The sequence below is a fragment of the Anabrus simplex genome, chromosome 2, assembly GCF_040414725.1.
Source record: "Anabrus simplex isolate iqAnaSimp1 chromosome 2, ASM4041472v1, whole genome shotgun sequence".
Taxonomy (NCBI): domain Eukaryota; kingdom Metazoa; phylum Arthropoda; class Insecta; order Orthoptera; family Tettigoniidae; genus Anabrus; species Anabrus simplex.
Genome location: NC_090266.1, coordinates 724,852,338 through 724,878,211, shown reverse-complemented (window position 1 = coordinate 724,878,211; position 25,874 = coordinate 724,852,338). Strand labels below are relative to the sequence as shown.

The following is a 25,874-nucleotide window of genomic DNA, read 5'->3' as shown; positions in this document are numbered from 1 at the left end:
GTACTTGTCTTCCAAACATTTGCAAATTTTTGTACTTGTCTTCCAAACATTTAGTAAAAGTCTCTGGAATTAGTTTTGTGGTAGTTTTCTTCTACTGAGTTGATTAGATCTTTCTGCAACTGTCTCTTGGTTTGCCTGATAACTTGTGCGAACATTTTCCTGATATTTTTGAGATTGGTTGCACTTTCTTCTGTTCTGTGTGTATGAAATTTTAACCATGCCTGATGTCTTTTTTATTTTGTCACATTCTGAGGTCCACCAGGCATGTCTTATACGTGTGTTAAATGGGGCTAAATTTTCAGCTGGTTGCCTGAGAATTGGAACCAGTTCTTCTAAGTTATCTGTCAGTTTTATGTTACTTCTCTATATTTATCATTCCTAATTAATTGGCGTGGATCAAAGTTCCTCTTTCGTTTATTGCGTTATGGTTTATTTTTTAGTGGTGTGAACTTAATTCTGATTTTGACTATGTAATGATCTGAACCTATATCTACTCCTCTTAATACTTTGAACATTGTAGATTTCTCTGTGGAAGGTTTTGTCCATAAATACGTGATCCAGCTGCCATTCCCCTTTTCTCGAATCAGGATGTTTACAAGTTTTAAGTTTGTTGGGCCTCCTTTTGAAGTAGGTGGACTTTGAGATCAGTTTGTGTTCTCTGCAGAGTTCAAGTCTTTGACCATTCTTATTTGTATGTTTATGTGGAGCCCATTTTCCAATGATATCTCTGTATTTCTTTTCTCTTCCGAGTTGGGCATTGAAGTCCCCTAATATGATCTTAACGTTGTTAATATTTATTTGGTTTACAGTTTGGTCAAGGAGATCCCAAAACTTTTCCACTTCTTTCCTAGTCATTGTTAGAAAATTCTTTTCATTAGTAGGGGCATGGGCATTTATGATGGTATAAATTTTGTTGTATGCTTTTAAACTCAAAGTTGCAATTCTAGGCAAGATGGCTTGAAAATCAATTATCAAATCTATTATTTTCACACTGACTATAAACCCAGTTCCAAATTGGGGACATTGTTTCATAACCCTTAGTCCAGGTTTCCCGTTGTAAATTCTGTAGCCTTGAGATTCGAATGGTTCTTCTGTAGTATTTCTCATCTCCTGGAGTCCTGCTACTAAAATTTTCTGTTTATCTAATTCATCCATCAAGTTCCTTAGTTTTCCTGCTTTAAGTAGAGAATTAATATTATAAGTTGCAATGTAGTTGATCTGATTTTGTTTGATCCTGTTCTTATGTGCTGGCATAGGAATGGGCGATTGCCAACGCTCCGACTCGTTCATGCCTTCAAGGTGGCTACCCACCGAATCCGACGTAGCCTCCTCCTTTCTTGGACAGGACGGTGGAATTTTTTCCTAAAAGACCTTTCCATTGTTGACTTTCGAAGGTAGTTAACCTTGGGTGGAGCAAGCTCCGATTTACAACTACGGTTGTTAAACGCAGAGGGCAACCCCAGATGTTCAGGGTTCTGGGTTTGCATTTCCTCCTAACCCAATGAAGTATGGTTTTCCCGCCAATACTCGGGTGACTGATTGCAGTGGTTTCCCACTGGGCGATGGGGTCGCCACAACCCTACGCCAATGATATTTTTGGTTACTGTATATAAATTTGATTTTTCAAATGTGATCACATTATTTTAACGGGGAAAAAAAAAGCATAAAAGGTGATGTGAGACAAATTAAAATGTATTTCTGATCCAGGATTGCCGGTGAAATGAAATCCAAGTTGCAGCATTATAAGGAATGCATGTGAGAATTCAATAAAGTTGTTTCCATTCTTTATTTGAAATGTTAAAATAAATGTCCAGTTTCTTGTGTTTCCGGTAAAATTTCACTTTGGTCACATCAACTTTTTGCATAAGCTGATTGAATTACTGCAAAGGAGAGACTTTGGGACAACCAGTCACTTACATGAATAGACATTGCAATATTTCCAGTAAATTCCTACATTATACAAGACATACAAAAAAATATACCTCCTCTTCCTCCTCATCCTCATCACCTTCCTTCCTCTTCAGAGCATACATCTTCTTCCACTGTGACAAATCTTCACCTTCACCAGCTTTACGCAAGTTATATGTGGGCTTCTGCCTGCTTCCTTTCAATGCATAATATTCGTCAAGGGTTAGTTCACGGGGCTCCTCCTCAGTGGTTTGCGTATTATCATTATCTCCCTCAGCAGACACATTGGCTTCCCTTAAAAGAATAAAAATGCCATTAAAATAAAGAAAATTCACTTTAAAATACGTACAACACACAAAATCAGTATCTATTAACAGCATAACAATGAATAAAAACTACTAGAATACACATGATTGTCTTCCTATCAGCATATTTCAGTTTGCTACTAAATATAATTGAATTTGAAACATTGTGTAAATAATTAGGAAAGACCTTTCAACCTCACAACACATCAATAAATGGGGCCTAGAGTTTAATCTGTATAATATTAAAATATACGATATTGGCATTTTAAATATTTAAGGTTCCATTTTGTAGAACACTTATCTAAAATAAGGATTGATTAGTTTTTCACATCACTTAAGAAGTCGGATCGATTGAAAAACGTTTAATAACAAAACTCAGCCATCTGCCTTAGCAAGACACCTATCCACTATTAATCAAACAAATCCCTTATGAGGAAGCAAACACTACCCAACTAATGCTCGACATGACTGAATTTGAACATGACACTGTGTGAAGAGCAACTGCCAGGCTAATTCTGCAGCATAAATAATCATCTCCGATTTTATTAATAAGGAATTTTTTAGGATTTCCAACTTATTTCATATGTTATCCCTTAAATCATAATGTGCAAATACAACCAGAATTCATAAAATATGAAGAAAACTCCACAATTTTAACCTTTTCGGGCATGCTTTAGATAGATCAAAAAAGCTAGATCACAAGAAATCAAATTACAACTGATGTAATATTTCCTAATAATTGTGCAAATTCTACTTTATAAAAATAATAATAATAAATGTCGGGACAGTGTCAAGTACAGCATGTTTGAATTACACACAGATAAGCATGTGAGAGCAGGAATGGTTGAAGTTAAAAAAGTGCATTTGTAAGTAGTGCAGAGAACATTGGTGCCAAAAACATCTACAAGAGGGAAAGAAAAGGAGACACCACGATGGAATGAACGGACGGAAGCAGTGGGAGAAAAGAAAATATGGAGGAAATGGAGTGGACAAGAAAAAAGAAAGAAAAGGAAATAGAAAAATAATGTAGCAGCTGAAAAAGAGATGAGGTCTCTCATGAAGATGAAAGAGAATGTTAATGGGGGTAAAAGAATGCTGCATGGGCTTATAAATAAGGGCAGTATACAAAAAGCTGGTGAAAGAGGCGGTAAAAGTTTCCTAACACAGCCAGAAGAGATATGGAAAAGATGGAAAGAGTATTTTAAACTATTAACTGTGTAAGATTGTGCGGAAAAGATGCTGGAAGTACTGGGTGTTGACTTAGCAAAAGAAGACATTACGATGTTAGAGGTTGAAATGCAGTCGGAATGAAAACTGGAAAATGAACTGAAATAGATGAACAAAGCATGAAGACGATAAATGCACCAGGACCGAGCAAGTTTGTCACACAGATTGGGTCATGTAGCTGTGAGCTTGCATTTGGGAGATGGTGGGTTTGAACCCCATTGTCAGCAGTCCTGAAGTCTGAAGAGGACATTCTGAGGTTTTCCCATTTTCATGTAGGAAAATGCTGGGGCTGTATCATAACTAACCCTTATAATGACAGCCACTTGTAGGTAGAGATATTAGGAAGTGTTTTTTTAAAAAGATTTATTGATTTAAAATTCACAAGATGGAGTTTTCATTATTTTCTGAGAAAAAAGTTGGAGTCTGGAAAAAGATCAGGTTTCTACAATTAGCCCACTTAAAAACGTATGAAATTAACCCATCAGTTCCGGATCTTTAAATTACCATTTAAATGCTGGTGTTTTTAAGGTCCATGCAAGACTGCGCTTAAATGATAATATTACTGTAACTACTAGCTCAAACGTTGTCAAACTTTCATAGAAATATCAATCATTTCAGTGGAATGTGCTACATTACAGTGAAAAAATATGAACTATGCACTATAAACTCGCCTTGTATTTCTTACGGTGCGTCGGAAAATTCACGTTCGTAATATTTACATCTGCTTCTTGATTCTTATTACTATCACTAACTTCATTAATCACAGATAACGTATCCACATAACTAGATTCACAGGTAGAACTTTCCTATATATTATAATAGTCTTCACAATTACTATTCAGTAAAATTTCGACGACTTCTTGCTCGGTAATAACCCCGCACGGGCTCATCTTTACTCACTAAACACCCGTGACATCAGCTTTATGCCATCTTCAATTTATGCAGTTAATCCCCTGAACATGACTCAAATACAGCGGAAGAGACTTCCTTCAGTTATAAAGATTGATTGTAATGCCACCTGTTGAGTTTTTAACGTACTACCTTACCTTTACTATCGATAAAGTAGAACATCGATTCGACGGTTAGGTAAACTGGGCACAGGCTCGCGCATAATGTCTATTCGGCGTTTAGGTAAGCCGGTGGGTTAATAAAACAAAATAAAAAACGGAACAACGGGTAAACTGTTAACATGCCTATAGAATGAGGAAAAAACTTATCAGGAAGTCTCATTTTAATTTTACATTCACCTCCATACAGCATCTCGAAACACATTTGAAATGAATACAAGTTACCTTTTTCAGTTTTATCCGAATACTCCAGTGAAATCACAGAAAGTAGATCACAATCAGTGTCTCAGCATTTGGAGCTGGCAATCGCCACATCCTATCCCTTACTGTGAGACTATATTTTGAAAAAGACCTTTCAGAATTCACACATGACCATGAATATCACACACACATTTTAATGCAGCAGCTGCATAGTCTTTGTATGCAAGCCTTAATCTGAGGATCTCGAACATTCACATAACAGAGGTGCCAACCTTTGAAGGGGGTTATCAATAATCCCTTTTTAACTCTTGCACCCCTCCCCGTCAGAACGTTTACGAGTCAAATACAAAGCAACCCCCATTGCCCTTTCCTACAACAATCTATTCTAAAGTATATCATATTACACAATAAAATATGCTCATTACCTGTTAGTTCTGCGATAAAAAATTCTTTGTAGCTTATTTCGTACCCAGCAGCTGCTTTTCAGTGTAGGTTTTCATGAAACATACTTCCCCCTGAAATCACATTTTCGTCTTCAGAACTGTAAGCGATTCCAGTGTAAATGTACTTAATGTAGGCCTGAATTCTGTCTGATTTTTCCTAACACTGACAACTCTTTCTGTGGGAGAGTTACCAAAGGTACACTTAGTACTGCAAATACAACATTACTTAAGGTTTTATACTTAATTTGTCCACTTCCATTTTTAAGCTCTGCAACGTCCCAATTCACCTGAACGTTAGGTCAATGTACAATATATTCAGGGGAAGTATCGCACTGGAAAACTGCAAATTCTTCAAGTTTGTCATGCTCACTTTCCTTGACCAAAGTTGGGAACATTCAAACAAAATATTCAAGAGATGAATAGAAAACCTTCATTCTGAAAGAGATGTCTACAACTTCAGCATGATGAAGAAATTCACCATGAAGGGGAAATTTCCTGATAATGTAACTGCAAGCTGCCATATAGAAGTCTTGCAGAATTATAAAACATCTCTTCACCACAGTCATTATCTTTTAAGTATGCCCTGGATTTTGCTCCACTTACCAAGTCCTCATTGGCTTTCTGGTATTTCCTCCTCTTGAATTCAACACTCAAAAGGGAGGTAGATTCTTACAGAATAGAACATGGCTGAACAAATCTGACCAATAGGTCAGTTAAAAGACCAGTAAGTTTCTTCCTAAGAAGATGTACAGCTGGAGCATCTTCTTGCAGAAATAAATTCCGAGTTAAAGATAGGGAGTGTACTCTGAAGAAAGTAGCAAAACAGTTTTGTGTGTGGGTCTTGTATGAAAGATTTTACAGTTTCAAACTGCTTGGTGCTCTTATTTCTATGGTGGCACTCAATACAAAAGATGAGTGTCAAAGCTTCCCACTGCTCAAGAACTCTTAATAGACTGAAGAAGCGAAAGGCAACGGGTACCGATATATTTCAAAATGTTGTGACTCTCTGCGCCACAAACGGCCTGATATACTTACGTGTTTTACATTTTAGAACTCTTGTCAAGATAGTAATATAACTGAACCAAAAAGTTCTCTACAATGATTGGTAATTGGGCTGCTGCTTTTTGTGCACAGATGTGTACGAGATGACATGAACAACCTGCGACATAAACAGAAGAATGCCTGTGCTTCACAAATTTGGCAATACCTTAATTTGCCCCCATCATTGTGTATGCATTGTCAGATGAAAGAGAAATGCAATTTTCCCATGGAATGGCTAAAGAAGACAATTCACTATTAATAACAGAAAATTCCCACACCTGTATTGTCAGTACTCTCTAACAATGACAATAGAGTTTATATTCGGCCCCTCTGAGCATTAAAGAAAGAGACAACTACAGGATAAAATTTTACTGCATTTGAATCCGCACTAGAAAGTAAAAGGCGTTATTTGCACAAATTCACTCATTTCCTTTTTTTGCCTCGAGATGCCATGTATTAAACTAAAGCAGAGGTTTTAGTTTTTGCACAACCATATTTCTGAGACATTTTAGTCGGGGAAGATTGATCTAAAATTTCCAGCGTGGTGTGAAACTGATAAAGGAATAGTATGCTACAAAAGAAATTATGTGAACAGGAATTCTGCATGTCCCAACAATTTCATTACTTTTTACGAAGAATGATGAAACAGATTGGTTTCGTAATTTTGATTGACCATGTGTATGACGTCTCTGATTCTATGCATCTTCTGCAATCATCTCTTCCACCGTGAGCCACGGAAATCTCTCTCTCTCTCGCGCACACACACACACACACACACACACACACACACACACACACACACACACACTCTCTCTCTCTCTCTCTCTCTCTCTCTCTCTCTCTCTCTGCAGGCATGGTTTTCACTAACACATGAAGCAAGTAGGCATGGCCATTCTTTTGTGTAACCGTTTCGATATTTCTGTAACACGGCTGTCTCTCCGCTTCGTTTTATGAAACCAACGACTTCTTTTCGAATCAACGACTAGTATAATAAGAATTGAGACGCGCTAAATATACCATTCGTTCTACTAACACAACAGAGAGAGAGCCGAATGCGTGCACTGGAGAACAGCAGAGCAAGGAGTAGAGCCTACCTCACGGCTGACTTGAGGAGTCATTCTAGCTAAGAGAGCAGTGTCTGTCTATGCAGCTGGCCGTGATTTCACAATGCTCGCGGGAAACAAAAGGAAGAGACGACCAAAATAACTGCGAAATATGTCCAGTTGCCAACTTGCAAACATTGAAACAAGTAGGGTTGACCAGTAATGCTCTAAGGAATTGAACATTATTTATTACTTTCCTTTTTATTGTAAAAAAATTAATTTTTATCATGACAATGTTGCTTTTCTGTAATAATTTCCCCTTTGACCGTAATCGCGAAGCGAAATCCGTAATAGATGGCACTCTGACAATAATCTTGATGCAGTTGGTTCTTTATGGCAGACCGGTAAATGCTGTGAGCCTCTAAAAATTGTTGAGACTCCATCCTCTTAGAAAATGGGACATTCTTCTTAAACTGGAGCAGTTCTGTAGGAGATACATCCTTAGGTGCATGTCAAGGCTTCTACAATCTTCCCGGATGGATCCATTGTACTCAAAGTCCTGACTGTTACTAGAGCTGACTGGGCAACACATGTAAGATTGGACTTAACCATTATGTGCATCTTTTGAAAAAGCTGTTCCAGGTTCTGGAGTATCGTCTGGTTGTATACTCCACCACTGCCTAATAGTTTGGGCTTTACCTCAAGGATATCTAGCTTCATAGAGAGTACATGAACTTTTGGGTACACAGTGTTTTTCTGCACTTTAAACTTGCAGGTCACAATATGAATGTCACTGTCAAAATTAAACTAAAGATCTACACTTATTTCAAAAATTCTGTCAAGTTCACTGTATGTAGGCTATTATCACATGTCTGAGAGGACACATTGAAATGAGTTGCTTTCTTTGCTTTCTTCAGCAATTCTGGAGGAAAGCTACTCTAGTAACATGGACCAGTACACTGAACTGGACAGAATATGATGTTCTAGCAGTTACTTTATTAAACCACTGTATCGTGGCTTCATCTAGATTTTCATAGTGTTATAGACTTTTCTTACAGATTTTTGGAACTATAAAAATCGCACCTAGTGGAAAATTTGAAACCCTCTTTATGATCAGTCAAGCATCTCACTGTAGTTACACCATAATTCCACTCCTCCAGTCTTTCCGCAATTTTCAGTTTTTCAGTAATTGTTAAGATTCTATACTGTATACTATATTCTAACCACCCGTACTAAAGCCTGACAGAGCCACATACTACAGTTGAAAACATTCACAGCCAACTTCAATTCAAAACTTTCTAAAGATTTATGCATGTTTCAACTGTAGTGATAATGTCCATGGATCTCAGTTGCACCAACAGGAAACTAAATTGAGAATTAGGGAACATTATACATGTGAATTCTTGGTTTACAAGATTAAGGAAATTTGAGTCAGGCCCATATTTTTTCAAGTTTGCAGCATTCTGGTAGCAATGTGCAAGTAGACCTACTGCTACACTGCAAAGCAATGAAGTCCAGTCTTTGCAGATCACTAATTTCATCTCTAAACATCCTATCACAGTAAAATTCCTTTAGACAAACCAGAGATTTTAGTATGTGCGACTATTCGTTACTGCAAATTGCTACTATACATTTTAAAAAATACTCTTTGGCACATGAAAATTAACCGCAAAGTGAATTATTAAATTTAAGTTGGTGCAACTTATAATACAAAGATTTCTTGTAAAGATGTGCTGTCTGCTGTAACCTCAATTTAAAGAGAAAGTCAGGTCCCTGCAATAATGCCGATTAAGTGTTTTACTGTATTGTGAGTCAACTAAAACTGATAAAAACTTGTGCCTGTAAATAAAGTTGAAAAATATTTCCGTAAAAGAAATCAAAATAGAAAAGGCATGGAACAGAAACAAAATTAACAGAGTTTCCTTACATTTTCTGGCTTTAGAGGCAGAACCTGAGTCTCGCTCTTCAGATTGCTTCAATTTTTTTTCCTGGTACAACAGTAATTTTGATAGATAAAACCCAGAAATTCAATGCACCATAAAATGAACAGACCATGAGACAGAATGAAAATGGGAGAAAAAAAATATTTTACTCCACTTTAAGGCAACAACATTTAGAAGTCTGTATGTAAAATGTGCACACAATGCAACTGCTTACTTGGTTTCCGATTCTGACACAGCAGGTGCATCACCTTCGGTTTTCTCAAATGACCAGTCTTGATCTTCTTGTAGATGGGGAGTGCGAAGCTCATCCCTGGAAAAGAAAAAATCAGGACTAAAAAGATTCAAGTATTCACATGTTACCCTTTATTCTCTACTACATTCTAGAAGTGATGTGGGCCGGGTAAATACCCAGTAGTCATTTAAATACCCAAAATGAGGGTATTTTCAGTTTTTGAGCTTTGTACAACACTTTTTGATGTGTTGATGAAGTGTTGGACAAACAAGGACTGAAACACAGGTATTTGATGCCTTAAATTGAAATAAGAAGCTATAATGATCCTTAAAAAAAAGATGTCCAGGTATTTGTGGGCATTTATATGCTTTGGCGCTGTAACCTTGTCTTTCTTAGTTCTTAAAGTGTGTTTATTCCTTAAACTAAAGTAAAATATTGGATAAAACCTTTTTGGTTGTTTTGTGTTGTAAATTTTTAATAAATACCATAGAGAAAGTAGAGTTTTGTTATGGTACTGGAAATGAGCAACAAAAGTGTGGGAGGGAAAAGCTACTTTTGTAGCAAGAGTAGGCTATATGCATATTAATTGAAATATGTGTATGCCAAAACTCAAAAGGTAACAAAATATATTCAATAAAAAGGACATTTAAAAAAATGCTTAGTAAAAGTGCTTTAATGTTGCCATTAATGCTTTCACGGCCCGTACTTAAAGACATGATATTGTATAGGCTTTTGGGCTTGTGCCGTGTCAAGAAAATAAGGTGAAATTCTTAACGTTTCGCAGAAAACTGTGCTCTGCGTCCTCAGAAGAATTCTTGACCGTCCATGAGGAAGGCTTCTTAAACAATGACACTTTTGAATTTGGGAAGTTATAATAGAAGTAGAAGTGGAAATTGTACGTTCATTCACCATCAGATGGCCCCCAGGACGTGGCACAATGCTAGCGTCCGAAGCGGAAGCTGACCGAACCATCACAATCAGACTAAGCAGTTCACATAACATGTTTGCGTAACTTATGACAGGTGTAAGACATCTGGCGACGAGGAACGTACAAATATGGAAAAAACACAGAGACGAAGTAACAATAGTGAAGGAGCAGGGAAGGGAACTACCTACGTAAATTCTTAATGGCTGACAACCAGGTGTTACGTAATTGACAGCTGGTATGCATGCTCCATGCTCCAAACTAATATTCACCATGCCTGCTGCTGTTTAACATGGATATCTTCTTGATTGTTATGTTAATCTACAAATCATTGGCCTACGATTTAAGAAGATATGGTTTCATTGAAGTATCCTGTTAAAAGTATGAATTATTGTATTTTGTAGCCCAGAAGCATTATTTTTCTCAAGCTGGCATATGTAAAGAATTGTTACATTTTTTGTTGCGCGAGAGTTTTACTGATAGCCCGTTTCAAAAGTTGGCAGGTATGCTCTTGGGACTGCAAGTCCATGATAAGAACAGAAACATTTCTCCATATCTCTTACAGTTTGTGACCACTCAGCTGTCGGCTCTGTAACACCACCATATGATTTCGAACCCAGGACAATACGAACTGTTGTATGTTCTTCCTATGTCTGATTGGGAATCTAAGTGTGGAAGAGTGCTTTCGTGTTGTTTATCCATCCAACCTGCAATGTAATTCAAAAATTTGACCTCTATTTCAGTGTCAGTTTCACCGGCAAATGTTGGAACAGTAAAATATTTTACCTTCTTCAAAATAGCTTTCAGCAGGAGAATATTCTAACTCACAACACGATATTCCACACTTCCTCAGCATTTGTGATGAGAGATATTAAAAGGTTTTTGTTAGCGTGTTCTTGTGTTTATTTTACTGTCATTATTTTAGAGAATAATCAAACAAATACGATAAAGAGCGTTCAGCGGTGCATTCCACTTTCCATCACGCCTATATCTTTGGATCCACTTCTTCCTTTGTCATTTTTGGGAAACTGAAGTAATTGATATGACTTTTGGAGGGATCTTTCGTGGTATTCACCCAGTTGTTATTGCACACAGCAACTGTACACCTTGTACCAGGCTTGTTTATATGCAATCTGAAGCAAATCAATTCCAAGTCAAACACAAAATAACAATGGCATAAGAAAGCAGCTATTCACTACAAGGACTAGTCACAGAAAGCACCATGAAACTATAAAATCAAAACTACAACTCACTTGCACATATTAAACTCGCACACTACTCTCATACAGTATTACTGCACAGACTTCTAGCGAGACTGGCGGTCAAGGTTACTAACCTTGGCGGTCTGTAACTGGCCGACGTCACAGAGTGTAGCCGAATCCATTCGAACGCAGAAACCCCTGTCCAGGGCAACCTGTTTTATACTAACCTTGAACAGCATCTATTTGTAGCTCACCGGTGCAGCACCCTAAGCGAATTCCGGCTAATGATACACCATTTCGACTTGATGGGAAAATAAAAGGAGCATAGCCTCAAGCACTACTAGGAATCATTTTCAAGGCATTTTGAAATTTTCAATATTGTACCTACGATCGTTTTCTTAGAGTAACATTTAATGTAGAATAGTGTGCTATAGTGCTAAGGGTATTATCCCTCTCATGCGCAAAAGCCTGATATGAGGTCCCCAAATAGTGTTTCATTTAGTGTGCTGTTTGTTTAATATTCTTATGAATTTCTGGAAAATTATAACTATTCTTCACTTTAGACCTCATGTGAGGTGTGATATTAATTACAAATATATCTGAGATGGCAGCACTACCTTGCAGCTGCGAAGATGTAGGCAGTTGTGGTGCTGTTACTATTTGTATCATATGCAGACTACATTACTGAAATTGATACGTCCTTTACAAATATATGCAATTGGTATGTAAAAATGTTTTATACAGTAGAAAAGGAAGCTCTTTCCAATGGCATTAGTATTTTTCTTGTACATGCAATTTATTACCATTATTCATTGTAATGTTATAGGGGCCTAATGAGGTCTAAATGTACGAGAGGTTATGGTTCACAGTGATAACCTCAATTAAAACAACACCATTTTGTAGTGTTTTGATGATGTTTTGATGGAAGTTTCGATGCAAACCAAGACAGACTGCTGGTGTTTCATTGCTCATTTGTCATATGTCATTTCTATGCTTGTAGAACAAAACTGATGAAGAATCAGGGCCGCCTGTAGGAAATGTACAGTCTTCACGATGAATTTCACAAGATACTCTGCATCTTGAGAAGAGGTAAATAAGATTCCTAATATTCCATATCACAAAATGTTAGCATACTGTACATGAACTGCTCTTAAGCTATATTAGGATTATATCTTACACTACTAAAGTCCAGGTATGTTAGAGGAGAACTGAATACAGTAATTTATGATGTATCATATGTATGTTGTCTGTTTCGGTATTGAACTATTTCAACAATTTTGTTTCCTATTTCGGGAAGTTGGTAAACCCATCTATATTGACTGATGACCACATATCATCTATTCAATATCCCCAGTGGATCTGAGGATAGAATTTCCGAGTCAGAAGATGAACTATGGTCACCAGAAGAGGAACAACAGGCACCCAGATCTGACATTGATGATCCTGACCCTGTTCAGATTCCAGAACAACCTGTTCCAGCAGAGGATGAAGATGGAAACAAAGTCTATACAACATAGAAGACCTGTCTTGTGGTATGCCGAGAAAGAATATGACCTTGCAAATAACGACCCACATTTTAAAGGCGAGCACGAATCAAATATCAGCGGTGAAATGACAATAGATTATTTCCTAAAAATTTCTCATGAGACCTTGATGGCTGAGATCGTGAACCAGTCCAATCTTTATGTTGTCCAGAATGGTAAAGAAAATGTTTCACTGACAATTTCTGAACTGAAAGTGTACTTGGGCATCAACTTTATCACTACTTACTTAGGGTATTCACGACTGAGACATTATTGGAGCTCCAAGCACGGTACTAGACTCTCAATAACAGCTGACAATATGACATACAATCGCTTTTGCGAGCTACAGAGGTATTTTCACTTCATTGACAATAAGAACATTCCAGCAGATAACAATGATCGGCTATGACTGACCATTTCAAGCATGTCTTCTAGATGTTCTTCCCAGCCAGAAGAATTTTGATCAGTTGATGAGATGATGGTCCCTTTCAAAGGCCGAATCAAAGCTGAAACTATATATGAAGAGTTAACCCCAAAAATGGGGCTTCAAAATTTGGCTCTTTGAGACCTACCAAGGGAAAATGCAAAATGATGAGGGTCATTCTGAATTTGGAGCAGTTGGTGTTGTAATTCTTAGGCCTGGTTTCTTCAACGAATGTTAAGTGTTAACTCAGCTGTTAAGGAGACTTAACACATAATTCATTTCTATGGTTACTTCATCTATTCGCACACCCTTTTCCATCTTTTAAATGCCCATTCCACCTATCATCATACTGTGATTTCATTTTTACTTCCATTTCTGCTGACTGGATACCTTCTCCACATCTCCGGTTTCTCATGTTCAGCAGTTCGTTGAAATATTCTCTTCATTTGTTCATTACCTCTTCTGGTTTTGTTAGTTTTACTCCTTTATTCTTCACACCATTCATTCCTACATTTTTTTAGCATTCAAGACAATCTCCCCCCCCCCCCCCCCCCCCCCACAGTTCAAATCTTCCATTACACCCTGGGTGAATGTTTCCCAACTTTTCTTCAGCCACTACTTTTTTGCAAACTCTTTTTGCGTTCTTGTATCTCTCTACTCTCTTCAACTTCTCAGTACTGTATTTTGTTTCTTCCATTCCTTCCGAGTTTTCTTCCATTCTTTTACTTTATATTTTACTCTATTCCACCATGTTGTCTCTTTCTCTCTTACCTTTCTTGAGTTATTACATGTTATAAATCTCATTTTTGGTCCGTATTGAAAATTTAGTTAGTCATAACACTGGGATCAGCAGAGTCATTTCTGCCTGGATCTTGATTTATTTTAGGTTCTGATGAAACTTCGTCGTTATTTGGCACCTCCAGGGTCTCATTTACACATCACTAGAATCTGAAAATTCTCCATCACTGTTGTTCAGAAGGGCACTAACAATCACCTAAGCCAGAATCTGTAAGAATAAATAGGCAAATACACACATCTGTTAGCAGGAACCCGATGTGCACAAATGTGTACCTAGTAATTTTCATTCAATACACAACAAAAATTCTGTGAAATTATAACAAGTGATAATTAGGCATGTAGTAAAGTTTTCGATGTTTTTTACCATACATCTTACAAATGTACTCTTAAAATTATTCCATTCCTGTTCAACAAGACCAATACCTGTCCGTGGTATTATTTTTTGTAATTCCATGAACTCTTCCTGAACCATCTTTTTCTTCAATCTCTGAACACTAATAATCTTTCTCTTCGTTATCGTAGTTCTGTGACCTTGCCTACCTTCAACTTTGCGTTCACTGCTCTATGGTCACACCTAAAGGCTCCTCGGGAGTAGTTGTAACATCCATATGACATTTCCGATGTTATTTTGTATCCTCTTCAGACCTGGGATACACACACGGCTTTTTCTTCTGGGAGAAAGGGGGCCGGTACTTGCCATGTAGGAGCTATTAGAGAAACTTCCATACTCCTAATTTACACTTCGATATACCCTCACCATCGCCAACCATTCCTTTCTCCTGCAGAAGCTATTTTTGTGAAACTGTCCAACTTTCTGACCAATCATTATCAAAATCTGTTTCCTTCTGACCCCATGGATCTTCGGTCCAGGTTTTGCGACCTTCTTCACCAGCTGTATTTTCGGTCTTAGTTTTGTATTTTACAGAACTGCATGTAGATTTGACTATCTCTAGTTCTCCATCCTTCCTTATTTCAGCAATAATGTACGGCCTCCTGAGAGCCCTGGTGGTCTTCTATAATAAGGCCTATTAGGCAACCTATCTGTCTGAGGATGGGGCCTCCCTGAGGCGATTTTTAATGCTGAAGACATGAAAACCCAGCCTCCAAAGCCAGACGAATGAACCAATTAAGGTTAAAATACCTAACCCAGCTGGGAATCGAACACGGGACCCATGCAGCTGCATGTCCACTCATTACCGCAAAGTAACTACATGTTTAACTCACTTTGAACAATGGTTGCACTTATTTAACGCACAGTAGACTGATTCAAAACACACGTGAACACCTGCATTTTACAGAGCGATTATAGAACTGATTATCTGACATTGGAAGCACTGTGAAGTGAACACAACTTCCTGTTTCTGACTGCATTATCAACCTATGAAGCCTATGGTCATGGTACCAACTTGTGCGAAACAAAATTGAACATTCAACGGATGAACATAGTGACATCTACCGAAATTTTTAGAATATATTTCTCCGTAAATAAATCGTAACAACTTTTTTAAACTTAAGCAAAAAGGTGCCGATACTGCGAACCATTGTGTACCGCCAGAAAAAAAAAAAAAAAAAAAGCAATGGGAACACACATGTACACCTTAGGTTATTATGCACTATTGGGTTCTGAAAATCTATGCCAGATCACAGCAGTGCATAGATAAATTTTCTGATGCAAACAAAGAAGCAGAGTTGAAAAGACTAAAGCATGACCAACCTCGCTCACTGGCAAGTCCATTTTTAATTAGTATATGCTTATTATGGCAGAATTTTTGCTGCGTGCATTATTTGAGTGAAAATTATGAGGTATACATCTGTGCACCTGAGGTTCATATTAACAGAAAATTTGTGTGTTTGCCCATTTATTCTTACAGATTCTGGCTTAGGTGATGATACTAGAGCCCGTATGAACAATAGTAATGGAGAATTTTTAGATTCTAGTTAAGAATACATAAATTAACCCCTGCAGGTCCCAATTAACGACGAAGTTTCATCAGAAGCCGAAATAAATCAAGATCCAGACAGAAATGACTCTGCTGATGTCAGTGTTACGTCTGTTAGAGAATTGCCATAGGTTCCTAAGAGCAAGTCTTCACAGTTTATTTAAATTTCAACAGTAGAATTCTTGTAATGTTGGAGGAAACTGATCAGAAAATTAGAAATAAGAATTTGAGAAAAAAAATCATTTCTGAATCATAGGCTCATTAACCCAATGGGTATTATGTATAGTAGTGATGCAAATTCCAGTGCCTCTGCTGACACTGGTGTGCACAGTGCCAGTGCATCATCATGCCAAAACACGGGTGCCATTTTCCGCGATGATTACTTATTCATTGGACTCTCATAAAAATGTTTATGCTTCATGTATTGACAAAAAAAAAAAAAAAAAAAAAAAAAAAAAAAAAAAAAAAAAAAAAAAAAAAAAAAAAAAGAACTACACATAGATATAACGTAATTTATATTAATATTTACATGCAAAATACTACAAAATAACCCTCAAATAAGTTTTCCATTCACATTCAAGAACAGTATTTTTTAACTTTTTAAACTTTTTAACTTTAACTTTATTTAACTGTTTTGCATGTTAGTCAAAATTTATATGCAAAATACTACAAAATAACCCCCAAAATTTATCATTCACTACCAATACTATCACAGTATTCTTTTCACTTCATTCGCTGACAGTCATTTAGTGAAAATATGACCAGCTTTCGAAAACACAGCTTCGGCAGGCACAGATGTTGCTATAACACACAACTTCCGGACAACTAAATAGTAAAAGTTGGGATATACTGAAGCTTTCTTCCCCACCACCATTATAACGGATCTACCTGCCTCGCTATTAAGGGGTCTTCCAGGTACAACGAAGCATATGCCGCTTTAAACGGGTTATCGTCAATTTGAAAGATATACAAGATTAACAAATATCTCACACTGTTATGTACTGGTTTTTATCATCTGGAATGAAATAGCTCCACAAAGGGCTATATTTTTTGTCTATCTGCTATTGACACAGAAATCAAGACAATCGATAATATAACGAAAGAGAATAAAGCATAGCGTGTCACGGTCCGGCAGCACTCGGTAGGACGGGGTGACCAGTAGATACTGCAGAAGCTATCTGTCCTTGTGCACTGCCACCGGCACAGATCGGAGAAGCACTGGCTTGTACATGCCGTGCCGTTGGCACGAGGCAGTCACGTGGCCGCACACAATAGTACTTCGTTCGGCACCGCCAGCCGCCAGTGCCCGCCACATTGTTCGAAGTACTCGTGGAAAAGCAGAATTGACTGATGTGTGTTCTTGTCCTGACTAATGGTATAAATAAGGTCAATATTCACGTCGCAAACCTTTTTATTCTTCTAAACTTTTCACAGATTTATTATTTATGGCAGTGCCACTGGCACTGGTTCATTTTAAATCGTGGCACAATGTCTTACCATGCCGTGTCTTGCACCAGTGTAAAACACGGTGCCAGTGCCTTCTTTACATCACTAATGTATACACTGAAATGACACGAGAATGTCATGCTGACTCAAATGCAGACTTTCCAAGTTATACGAGGGTTGGGACAAAAGTCATTGCAACTACTTTTTCCTTGCAACACAACTTTTTTCACAGCGCTCCCTGTGCTACTACCAGCAATCGCAGCCATCTGTTGTAAATACATGTGAGAACACAATATTAGCAGTTTGTGATCCACTCACAAATCTGCAAGAAAAAAATTAGCTGCAATGACTTTTTCCCCAAGCCTCATAATAGGAGATTTGTTAATAGGCACCAAAGTTTGTAAAAGTAACACAGCATATTGTTGTTCCAGAATGACACCCTGTGGAGTGACTGATGAGGTGCTACCTCCAGATTCAGATTACTCAAACGGAAAACTGTATTCAATTTTTGAATATTTCCATTTATAATTCCGACAACTTGTAGCAGACCAGACCAATCTAAGTTCTGTGCAAAAGCAAAACTGTAAATCTGCAAGTCGTACAGCGGAGCAGATTGTGAAATTCACTGGATCCGAAGTGCTAATGGGAACACTGAAGTTTCACCAGAGTAGAATTTATTGGTCATAAGAAATGGCAGTTCCACCTATAAGTGAGGCTATGACAAGGGATCAATATTTTGAGCTGAGGAATTATCTCCATTTTGCTGAAACGAGTTATACCGTTCTGAATGTAAAGATACCGTATAATCCCAAATACCACCTGTACTTTTCCCCCCAAGTTATTGGGTCTAAATCATGGGTGCAGGTCGTATTCAAGCCGTTCATTCTCGTAAATATTTACTACATTTACGTGGAGTATTGAAATAGATTTGAATACTGTTATCATACTCAATATACCACATGCAGACATGCCAACTTTCAAAAGTGAAAAATCAGGAGAAATTTTGCAGTGAATCGCGACGTATTACGACATCACTGATGGCAGAACATGTACAAATTCATTATAATTCAATACATGAACAATTCTATTTGCCCATATATATATATTACATCATTTACATGTGAATACTAAATACTGGACATACCTGAACTGTAGGAACATGTGACTTCTCATCCTTCAACATGGTGATCACATTACGACTAATTGTTCAACACACCAGTAGCTGACTTAGCCTTCTTCAGAAACCCTGAACTAATTTTTTGCTAAAAGCACTTGCCTTGCTGAACTGATTTCAAGGTTAAAAGTTTCTTCAAAGTCTGTTCAGACAGCAAGGATCTGAACTGTGTTTTTGTCTTTGTGACTCTGCTGAAAATCCTTTCATATTCTGCATTGCTATGTGGAATTGATAAAATAGCAAGCATCACCTTAGAGAGTCTGTCATATTTAAGTACACCATCTGTTTTGAACGTAAATCACTCAATTTAAATAACATTTATTACACTTACGACACTTATAACACATTATTAATACATAATACTGAGTACTAATGGGCTGATGCCCTCGGTAATAGTCAGTCACATGTTCTCGTGTCCTCTCGCTCGAGGCACCCAAGCATAACAGTCTCTCATCCCCTTCCGTCCACACCACTTCCGGCTAAGGGCCTTCAAATAAATACACACTGAAGGGTGCTGCTATCTGTCCTAAAGTGATAGTGAGTAACTAGGTGGTCTAGCCATAGCTAGGCCGGAACACCATCAGCTGATTTCATCTGACCTACCAATGTCCACTGAACATCAATCAATTCTTCCTTTTGCCACGTCTGTTTCTTCGAGCTGAAAGTTACAGAACTGGGAGTGCAGAATATCAGTTTCTTTATACAAATGTTCTGTTTCACTAGTCAAAATGTTCGGACACATGTTTATGAAAAATCTAAGGCTGGAAAATGATGCCTTACATATAGCAGAAATATTTGCAACTTCTGCATTAATTAAAACTTCATCTTTGAATGGAAATTAGTGTACCATGAAGTCACACGAATAGAAACACTTTCTAACAGACTTAAAGAATACGCACTTTTCCTCAGACTTCAAGGTGTTCACTAAAACAAATGCAGAGTTCCCTATCATCAGATCACACTCACCCTTTTAATTTGCTGGAGTATGAAAATCTACATCAAGGAGAGAGGAGGATCTTTTAATAATGTCTGGTTTCACGAAACTTGCCATCACATTCAATAGTTCCTCCAAAACTACCCGAATAAGTGGATGTGCGGCATACTTGACTGAAGAGCTACATTTGGATTCTCAAAGATATCCATAATATAACTTGCGAGAATAAGGCAAAAAGATTTATGTAATTTGATGAAAGGAACATGAAAAGTCGTTCTTCACGTGACGATGCATGGCTCTTAGTGTCATAAGTAGTTTCATTTTTTTAGTGAAACTGATGATGTAAGTCTTCAAAGCTCCCATCTGAGAATCCTTACTCACAATTTCGCTCCTGAATAATGTAACCAAAGGGTCACACTGAAGCAAAATCCTATCTAAACACCTTCTCAGTGATAACCATCGAGTAGGCAAATACTTCAGAATTTTCCTGATCTCTGTGTTGTGTAAAGTCTGAAATTCTCTGAACTTTTCTTTCCTCTTTGCACACCTTTCCAGGTAATAAAATATATCAATTATACCTTCATCTACATTTACGGGCAAGCATGCTGCACCCTTCTCGGCAGCAAGATTAATTAGGTGACAAGAGCAGCCTACGATGATTATGTTAATATTTTCCCACTTCAAACATCCTGCCACAACATTCTTTACTCCTACCATTACTGGAGCATTATCAGCACCAAGAGCTAGGCAGTTATTTAATGAAATGCAGAATTCCCGAAGTTGAGAGCAAAAGATTGGCAATGTTAGCTCCAGTAGCATCCCCTTCTAAATTAGGCACAGAGAGTAGACAACTATGAATTTCATCGAGTTCAGGCTTAAAAAATGTTACAACAATGGGATAGGCCTAATATCTTAACGTTGCTTTTATTGCTACCATCAGTAGCAACAGAAAATGCATTCACCTGCAAATGTGATACAATTTTCACCCTTTCTTCCATGCACATTTCTGTAATGATAGCCGCTGTTTTCGTTCTAGCACACCCATATCGTTTAGCAATTTCCGAATCAGGAAACATTTTGCGAAACAAAGGTCGCGCGTGATCGACACAATTTACAGGCAGGTTATTTTCTACTATAAATGACGTAAATAATGCGTCGGCTTGCGTCACAGGATTTACATCTTGGTTTTTACATGAAAAGTTCAGATTCTGGTTTCTTTCTACACACCGAACACTTTCCTTACGTTTTTTCGTTTGCATGTGCTTGAGTATATCGCATTTACCGCCATGTGCAACTGCAAAATTAAACCTACATATAGTACAGAATGTGAACATTGGTCCCTTTCTGGATTCACTCAAACACAGAAACTCTTCCCTATAAGCACTTTTAAACACTGCATCATGTTTCTTTCTTTGACATTTTGGCCAAAACAAATATTAAGGCACAACACGAGCACTTTTGCAGGGCCTGCCCCGGGTAGAACGACTATGTTTCTGAGGTTAGGTTACTCCAAAGAGAATGACTGTATTATAGACCAAAGAGCAGCACATGACTGGCCACCGAGACCCGTACTGCCATCTGGTATCATTATTAGAGCTACTAACGGCCAGCCATATATCGATAGAATGAGGAAATCCGCGGGAGTTTAAAATAATATGAAAATTACGGATATTGCTCTGAAAATCGGACCCAGCGATCGGGAGAAACGATGAAAAATCTGGAGTCTCCTGCTCAGATGGGGAGACTTGGCAAGTCTGCACATGTAAAGGGGCATTCAGGTCTACTTGTGTTTTAGTTGCGTTCTAGAAAACAAGATTGTTTTTTTTCTCAATACGGTCACAGTGACATGTAAACGCGAAATGTCAGGTAATAAAATATGGTAAATCAAAGAATACAGGTAAATATGCAGTAAATATGAGAGACGCTGCTGCGGATGCTCAATCATCATTTGTTTCACAAGTGTTGCTGGTATGCTGGGTGCGCAAATAGCTGATCTCGCGGGATATCTGACTTTGCGAGAGTCTAGACTGTTTGTTATAGAAGTCTACCTTGCTCACATTAGAGTTCCGTCCTGTGAAAGTGCTGTCTCGATAGTACGCCTTTGATTCAAAACTGTATCTGCGGTCATTCACTGTGCGTGAGAAACAACGATATTGAGGAATCGTATTCGTGATTGGCGGAAGAAGGAAAAACTTCTAAGCGGGTGGAGTGCAGTGTTTCAGGAAATTGAAGAAAGATTCCACAAATCTGTGATAGAAAACCGTGAGTTAGGATGTGGTGTTACTAGTGAAATGTGTCAATTGAAAGCACTAGAGTTCTCAAAGGAACTCAAAACTCAGGGATTTACTGCAAGTCGCGGGTAGATCCGAAACTTATTAGAGAAAGGGATTGTGCATTCGGAGACGTACGTCTATTTCACAACGTCTCCCTGGGGCATATGAAGAAAAATTAACGGCCTTTCAGCATCGCATTATTCATTTGAGGAAGCAAAATTCTTGTTTGCTGTCGCAAACTGGGGATGCTGACCAGACACCTATTTGGAAATGCAGTTGGAAAATAAGGTGGATACAAAGGGTTCTAAAAGTGTAACCATCAGAACAGGTGGTAACAAAAAGCAATGATGCACGGTAATGATGTGCGTATTAGCGGATGGAACTAAACTCCCTCCATATGTGGTTCTGAAAAGGAAAACACTTCCGAAAGGAAACTTGCCGTCCAGTGTTATTGTTAGAGGACATGAGCCTGGCTGGATGGACAGTGTGTTAGTTGAGGACTGGGTGAAGTGCGTTTGGCAACGTCGCCTGGCAACTTTATTACAAAAACGAAACATGCTTGTGTTGGACAATTACCGAGGACATACAACTGACGCCATAAAAGATATGATGAGAGGAAAAACCGATCTTGTGATAATTCCAGGACGACTCACTTCTATTCTACAGATGTTGGATGTGTGCGTGAACCGGCCTTTCAAAACTGCAATGAAACAGTTGTTCACCGAATGGATGTCTGATGCTGATCACGTGTTAATCAATCAATCAATCAATCAATCAATCAATCAATCAATCAATCCTGATCTGCATTTAGGGCAGTTGCCCAGGTGGCAGATTCCCTATCTGTTGTTTTCCTAGCCTTTTCCTAAATGATTTTGAAGAAATTGGAAATTTATTGAACATCTCCCTTTGTAAGTTATTCCAATCCGTAAGCCCCCTTCCTATAAATGAATATTTGCCCCAGTTTGTCCTCTTGAATTCCAACTTTATCTTCATACTGTGAGCTTTCCTACTTTTATGAACGCCAATGAAACTTATTTGTATACTAATGTCATTCCACACCATCTCTCCGCTGACAGCTTGGAACATACCACTTAGAATAATAACAGTGAGTTATTTATTAAATTGACCACCTAATCAACACAATAAGTCATTGTCTTGGATGATTTACATTGATCTATTAACCAAAAATGGTACACGTTTCGCCTAGTATGAAGGCATCATCAGCCATTGTCTTAACCACGGAATAAAAATGAGCACTTTATTAACATATAATACGATGAAATTAATTTTAAAATATCTTGAAGAGACTTAAACTAATTAACATTAAAATAACAATATTGGTTATAAATTTTTTTTACAATGTGAAGAATTACGAAGGTGAAAGTATAAAAATTATTGACATTAAGAGGCTGCTATTACAAGTAAAATAGACAAAGCAACAGACTGATGAACAAGTAGTGAGACTGCTATAAAATTAAGTTGACCGATTGGCGGTTACAAAAAATTAAGTTGACCGATTGGCGGTTACAATTAGACTGACGAGAATGACGATCAGTCATATTTATTCAAAAAGTATGTATTGAAAAAATAATGTTGAAGATTAGTCAAGAGATCACTATATTCCTTTCTAGGAGACGAAAGGACAAAAGATGAAAGTCATAGGCATATGGTAGAAATGTAGAACACATTGATGAGAAGATAAAAAGTTGTAGATTAAAGATTGAAGAATCTACCATAATTAATAGTATGAATAGTCCTACTTATAAAACTTCTCAATTCTTACACAAATTCCTGAAAAAACATTTCAAATTTCAAAACTCCAACCCCATAAAGAACTCTATTGAACTTTGCAATTCCCTAAATAAATACAGTCTGCAAACAAATCACGTTTAATGTTCTTTCGACATCAACATGTATACAAACATCCCTATCAATAATACTATTATCATAAAAAGCAATCTGTTGAAACATAGCACATTGTGTAAAATCGAAATTGATGAATGGTTAAAATTACTTAGTTTCGTTTTAGACAAAAAATACTTCACTTTCAATAAGAAAATTTACAAACAGGAAGGTTTGGCAATGGGAGACCCGTTATCTGGTATATTAGCCGATATATACTCAGATAATCTGGAACACAGTAAGATAATTAATAACATCAATGGACTATGTCTTTGGCATCACTATGTCTATGATATCATAGCAATCATAGATAAAGAGATCAACAGCGATAACATACTATCATTTCTTAACAATTTGGATAATATCATTAAATTCACTGAAGAATATGAGATCAATAGCTCTTTGAATTTCCTAGACATCAAAATCACACGAGCATCAAACAAGTTTGACTTCCAAATATACAGAAAACCCACCTTTTCTCCAACAACCATAAAAATGATTCATTACATCCCAACTCACATAAAAAAGCCACTCATCACAGTCTAATATATAGAGCATTAAAAATTCTGATGTCCTCTACTAATTTAAAGAAAGAATTATAGTTCATTAAGGAAATAGCTAAATTCAACGGATTTAAACTGACAAAATCATCAAGAAAACCAAATTAAAACTAGCTACTAATTTAACTCCATAGAAACCCGTCAAAACAAAATATGCTGAATTCACGTTCACTAACCATAAGATTTATCCAATAACCAATCCATTAATGAAGCACAAAGTTAAAATAGCCTACAGAACAAAAAAAAAACAAACACTAATCGCAATTTTTTCTTTAATCATAACTCCATTAACATCACAGACAATAATTACTCTGGATCAGGAATATATAGATTGAAATGCTGTACATGAAATTTTTCTTATGTTGGCCAAACTGGCCGCAGCTTCTCCACCAGATACGCCGAACATTACAATGCTCAAAGACACAAATTCTCCGCAATGGCCAACCAAATGAGGGACACAGGACATAAATTCACTACAATAGAATAAGACCACATTCTCAAAAGAGTCGATAAAAGTAAACTTATGACAGAATACGAAAATTTATTCATTTTCCTCGACCAACATTTCAATAAAGATAAGAACCTAAATGACATTGATAAAAAAAGCCCCTTATATGAACAGATTTTAATTCTATTACAAAATTCAATTCACCTCACCAACATCATCATAAAAATTTTCAACCTCAAGTTAATAAGAATTCCCACCTCCTCTACAGCTAATACACTCCCCTCCCTCCCCCTCACAGCTAGTACCTCTAATTCAAATGCAACCAATAAACCCATAGCCACACCCACTCTAATATCGCTCCCACCAATGGCTTCTCACCGATACAAAATGCGCAGTAATACACTCTTTCTTCTTTCCCACCAATAGCAGCTCCCCTCCAAGCACTACGAACAAGCCAATAATCACGCCTCCGCAAACAGTTCCCCCTCCAACATAAACCTACAGCTACAACACTCGTAAGAAGTCTACAGTTGTCAACACTCTTAATTCATAACGTACAAGTTACCTTCACCTCGTCAAATGGTAAGCATACACGATCTCCGCCAAACTTTTTAATAATCTTTTCACACAATTAATACCTTGTTTCTGGTTTCCTTTTACAGATTCAACTGTCAAACTCATTCTTGACAAAATCTTAACATCGCTTCAAAATGAGATGGCCCACTGAGGTCCCATTTTAACACTGTTCTTCAAGCTTTAATCTACAACTTTTGATCTTCTCATCAATGTGTTCTACATTTCTACCGTGTGCCTATGACTTTCGTCTTTCGTCTCCTAGAAAGGAATATAGTGACCTCTTGACTAATCTTCAACATTATTTTCTCAATATTACTTTTTGAATAAATATGACCGAAC

General features: G+C 37.4%; 1 protein-coding gene across 1 annotated transcript in view; it reads right to left on the bottom strand.

Moving 5' to 3' along the window:
- LOC136864404 (SERPINE1 mRNA-binding protein 1) overlaps window positions 1-25,874 on the bottom strand; it is a 277,245-nt gene that overhangs the window by 38,702 nt on the left and 212,669 nt on the right. The window contains exons 5-6 of the mRNA XM_067141348.2: window positions 9,393-9,488; window positions 1,983-2,202 (exon numbers count right to left, since the gene is read on the bottom strand). Coding sequence (XP_066997449.2) covers window positions 1,983-2,202; window positions 9,393-9,488 — 316 coding nt within the window. The remainder of the gene's footprint in view (window positions 1-1,982; window positions 2,203-9,392; window positions 9,489-25,874) is intronic.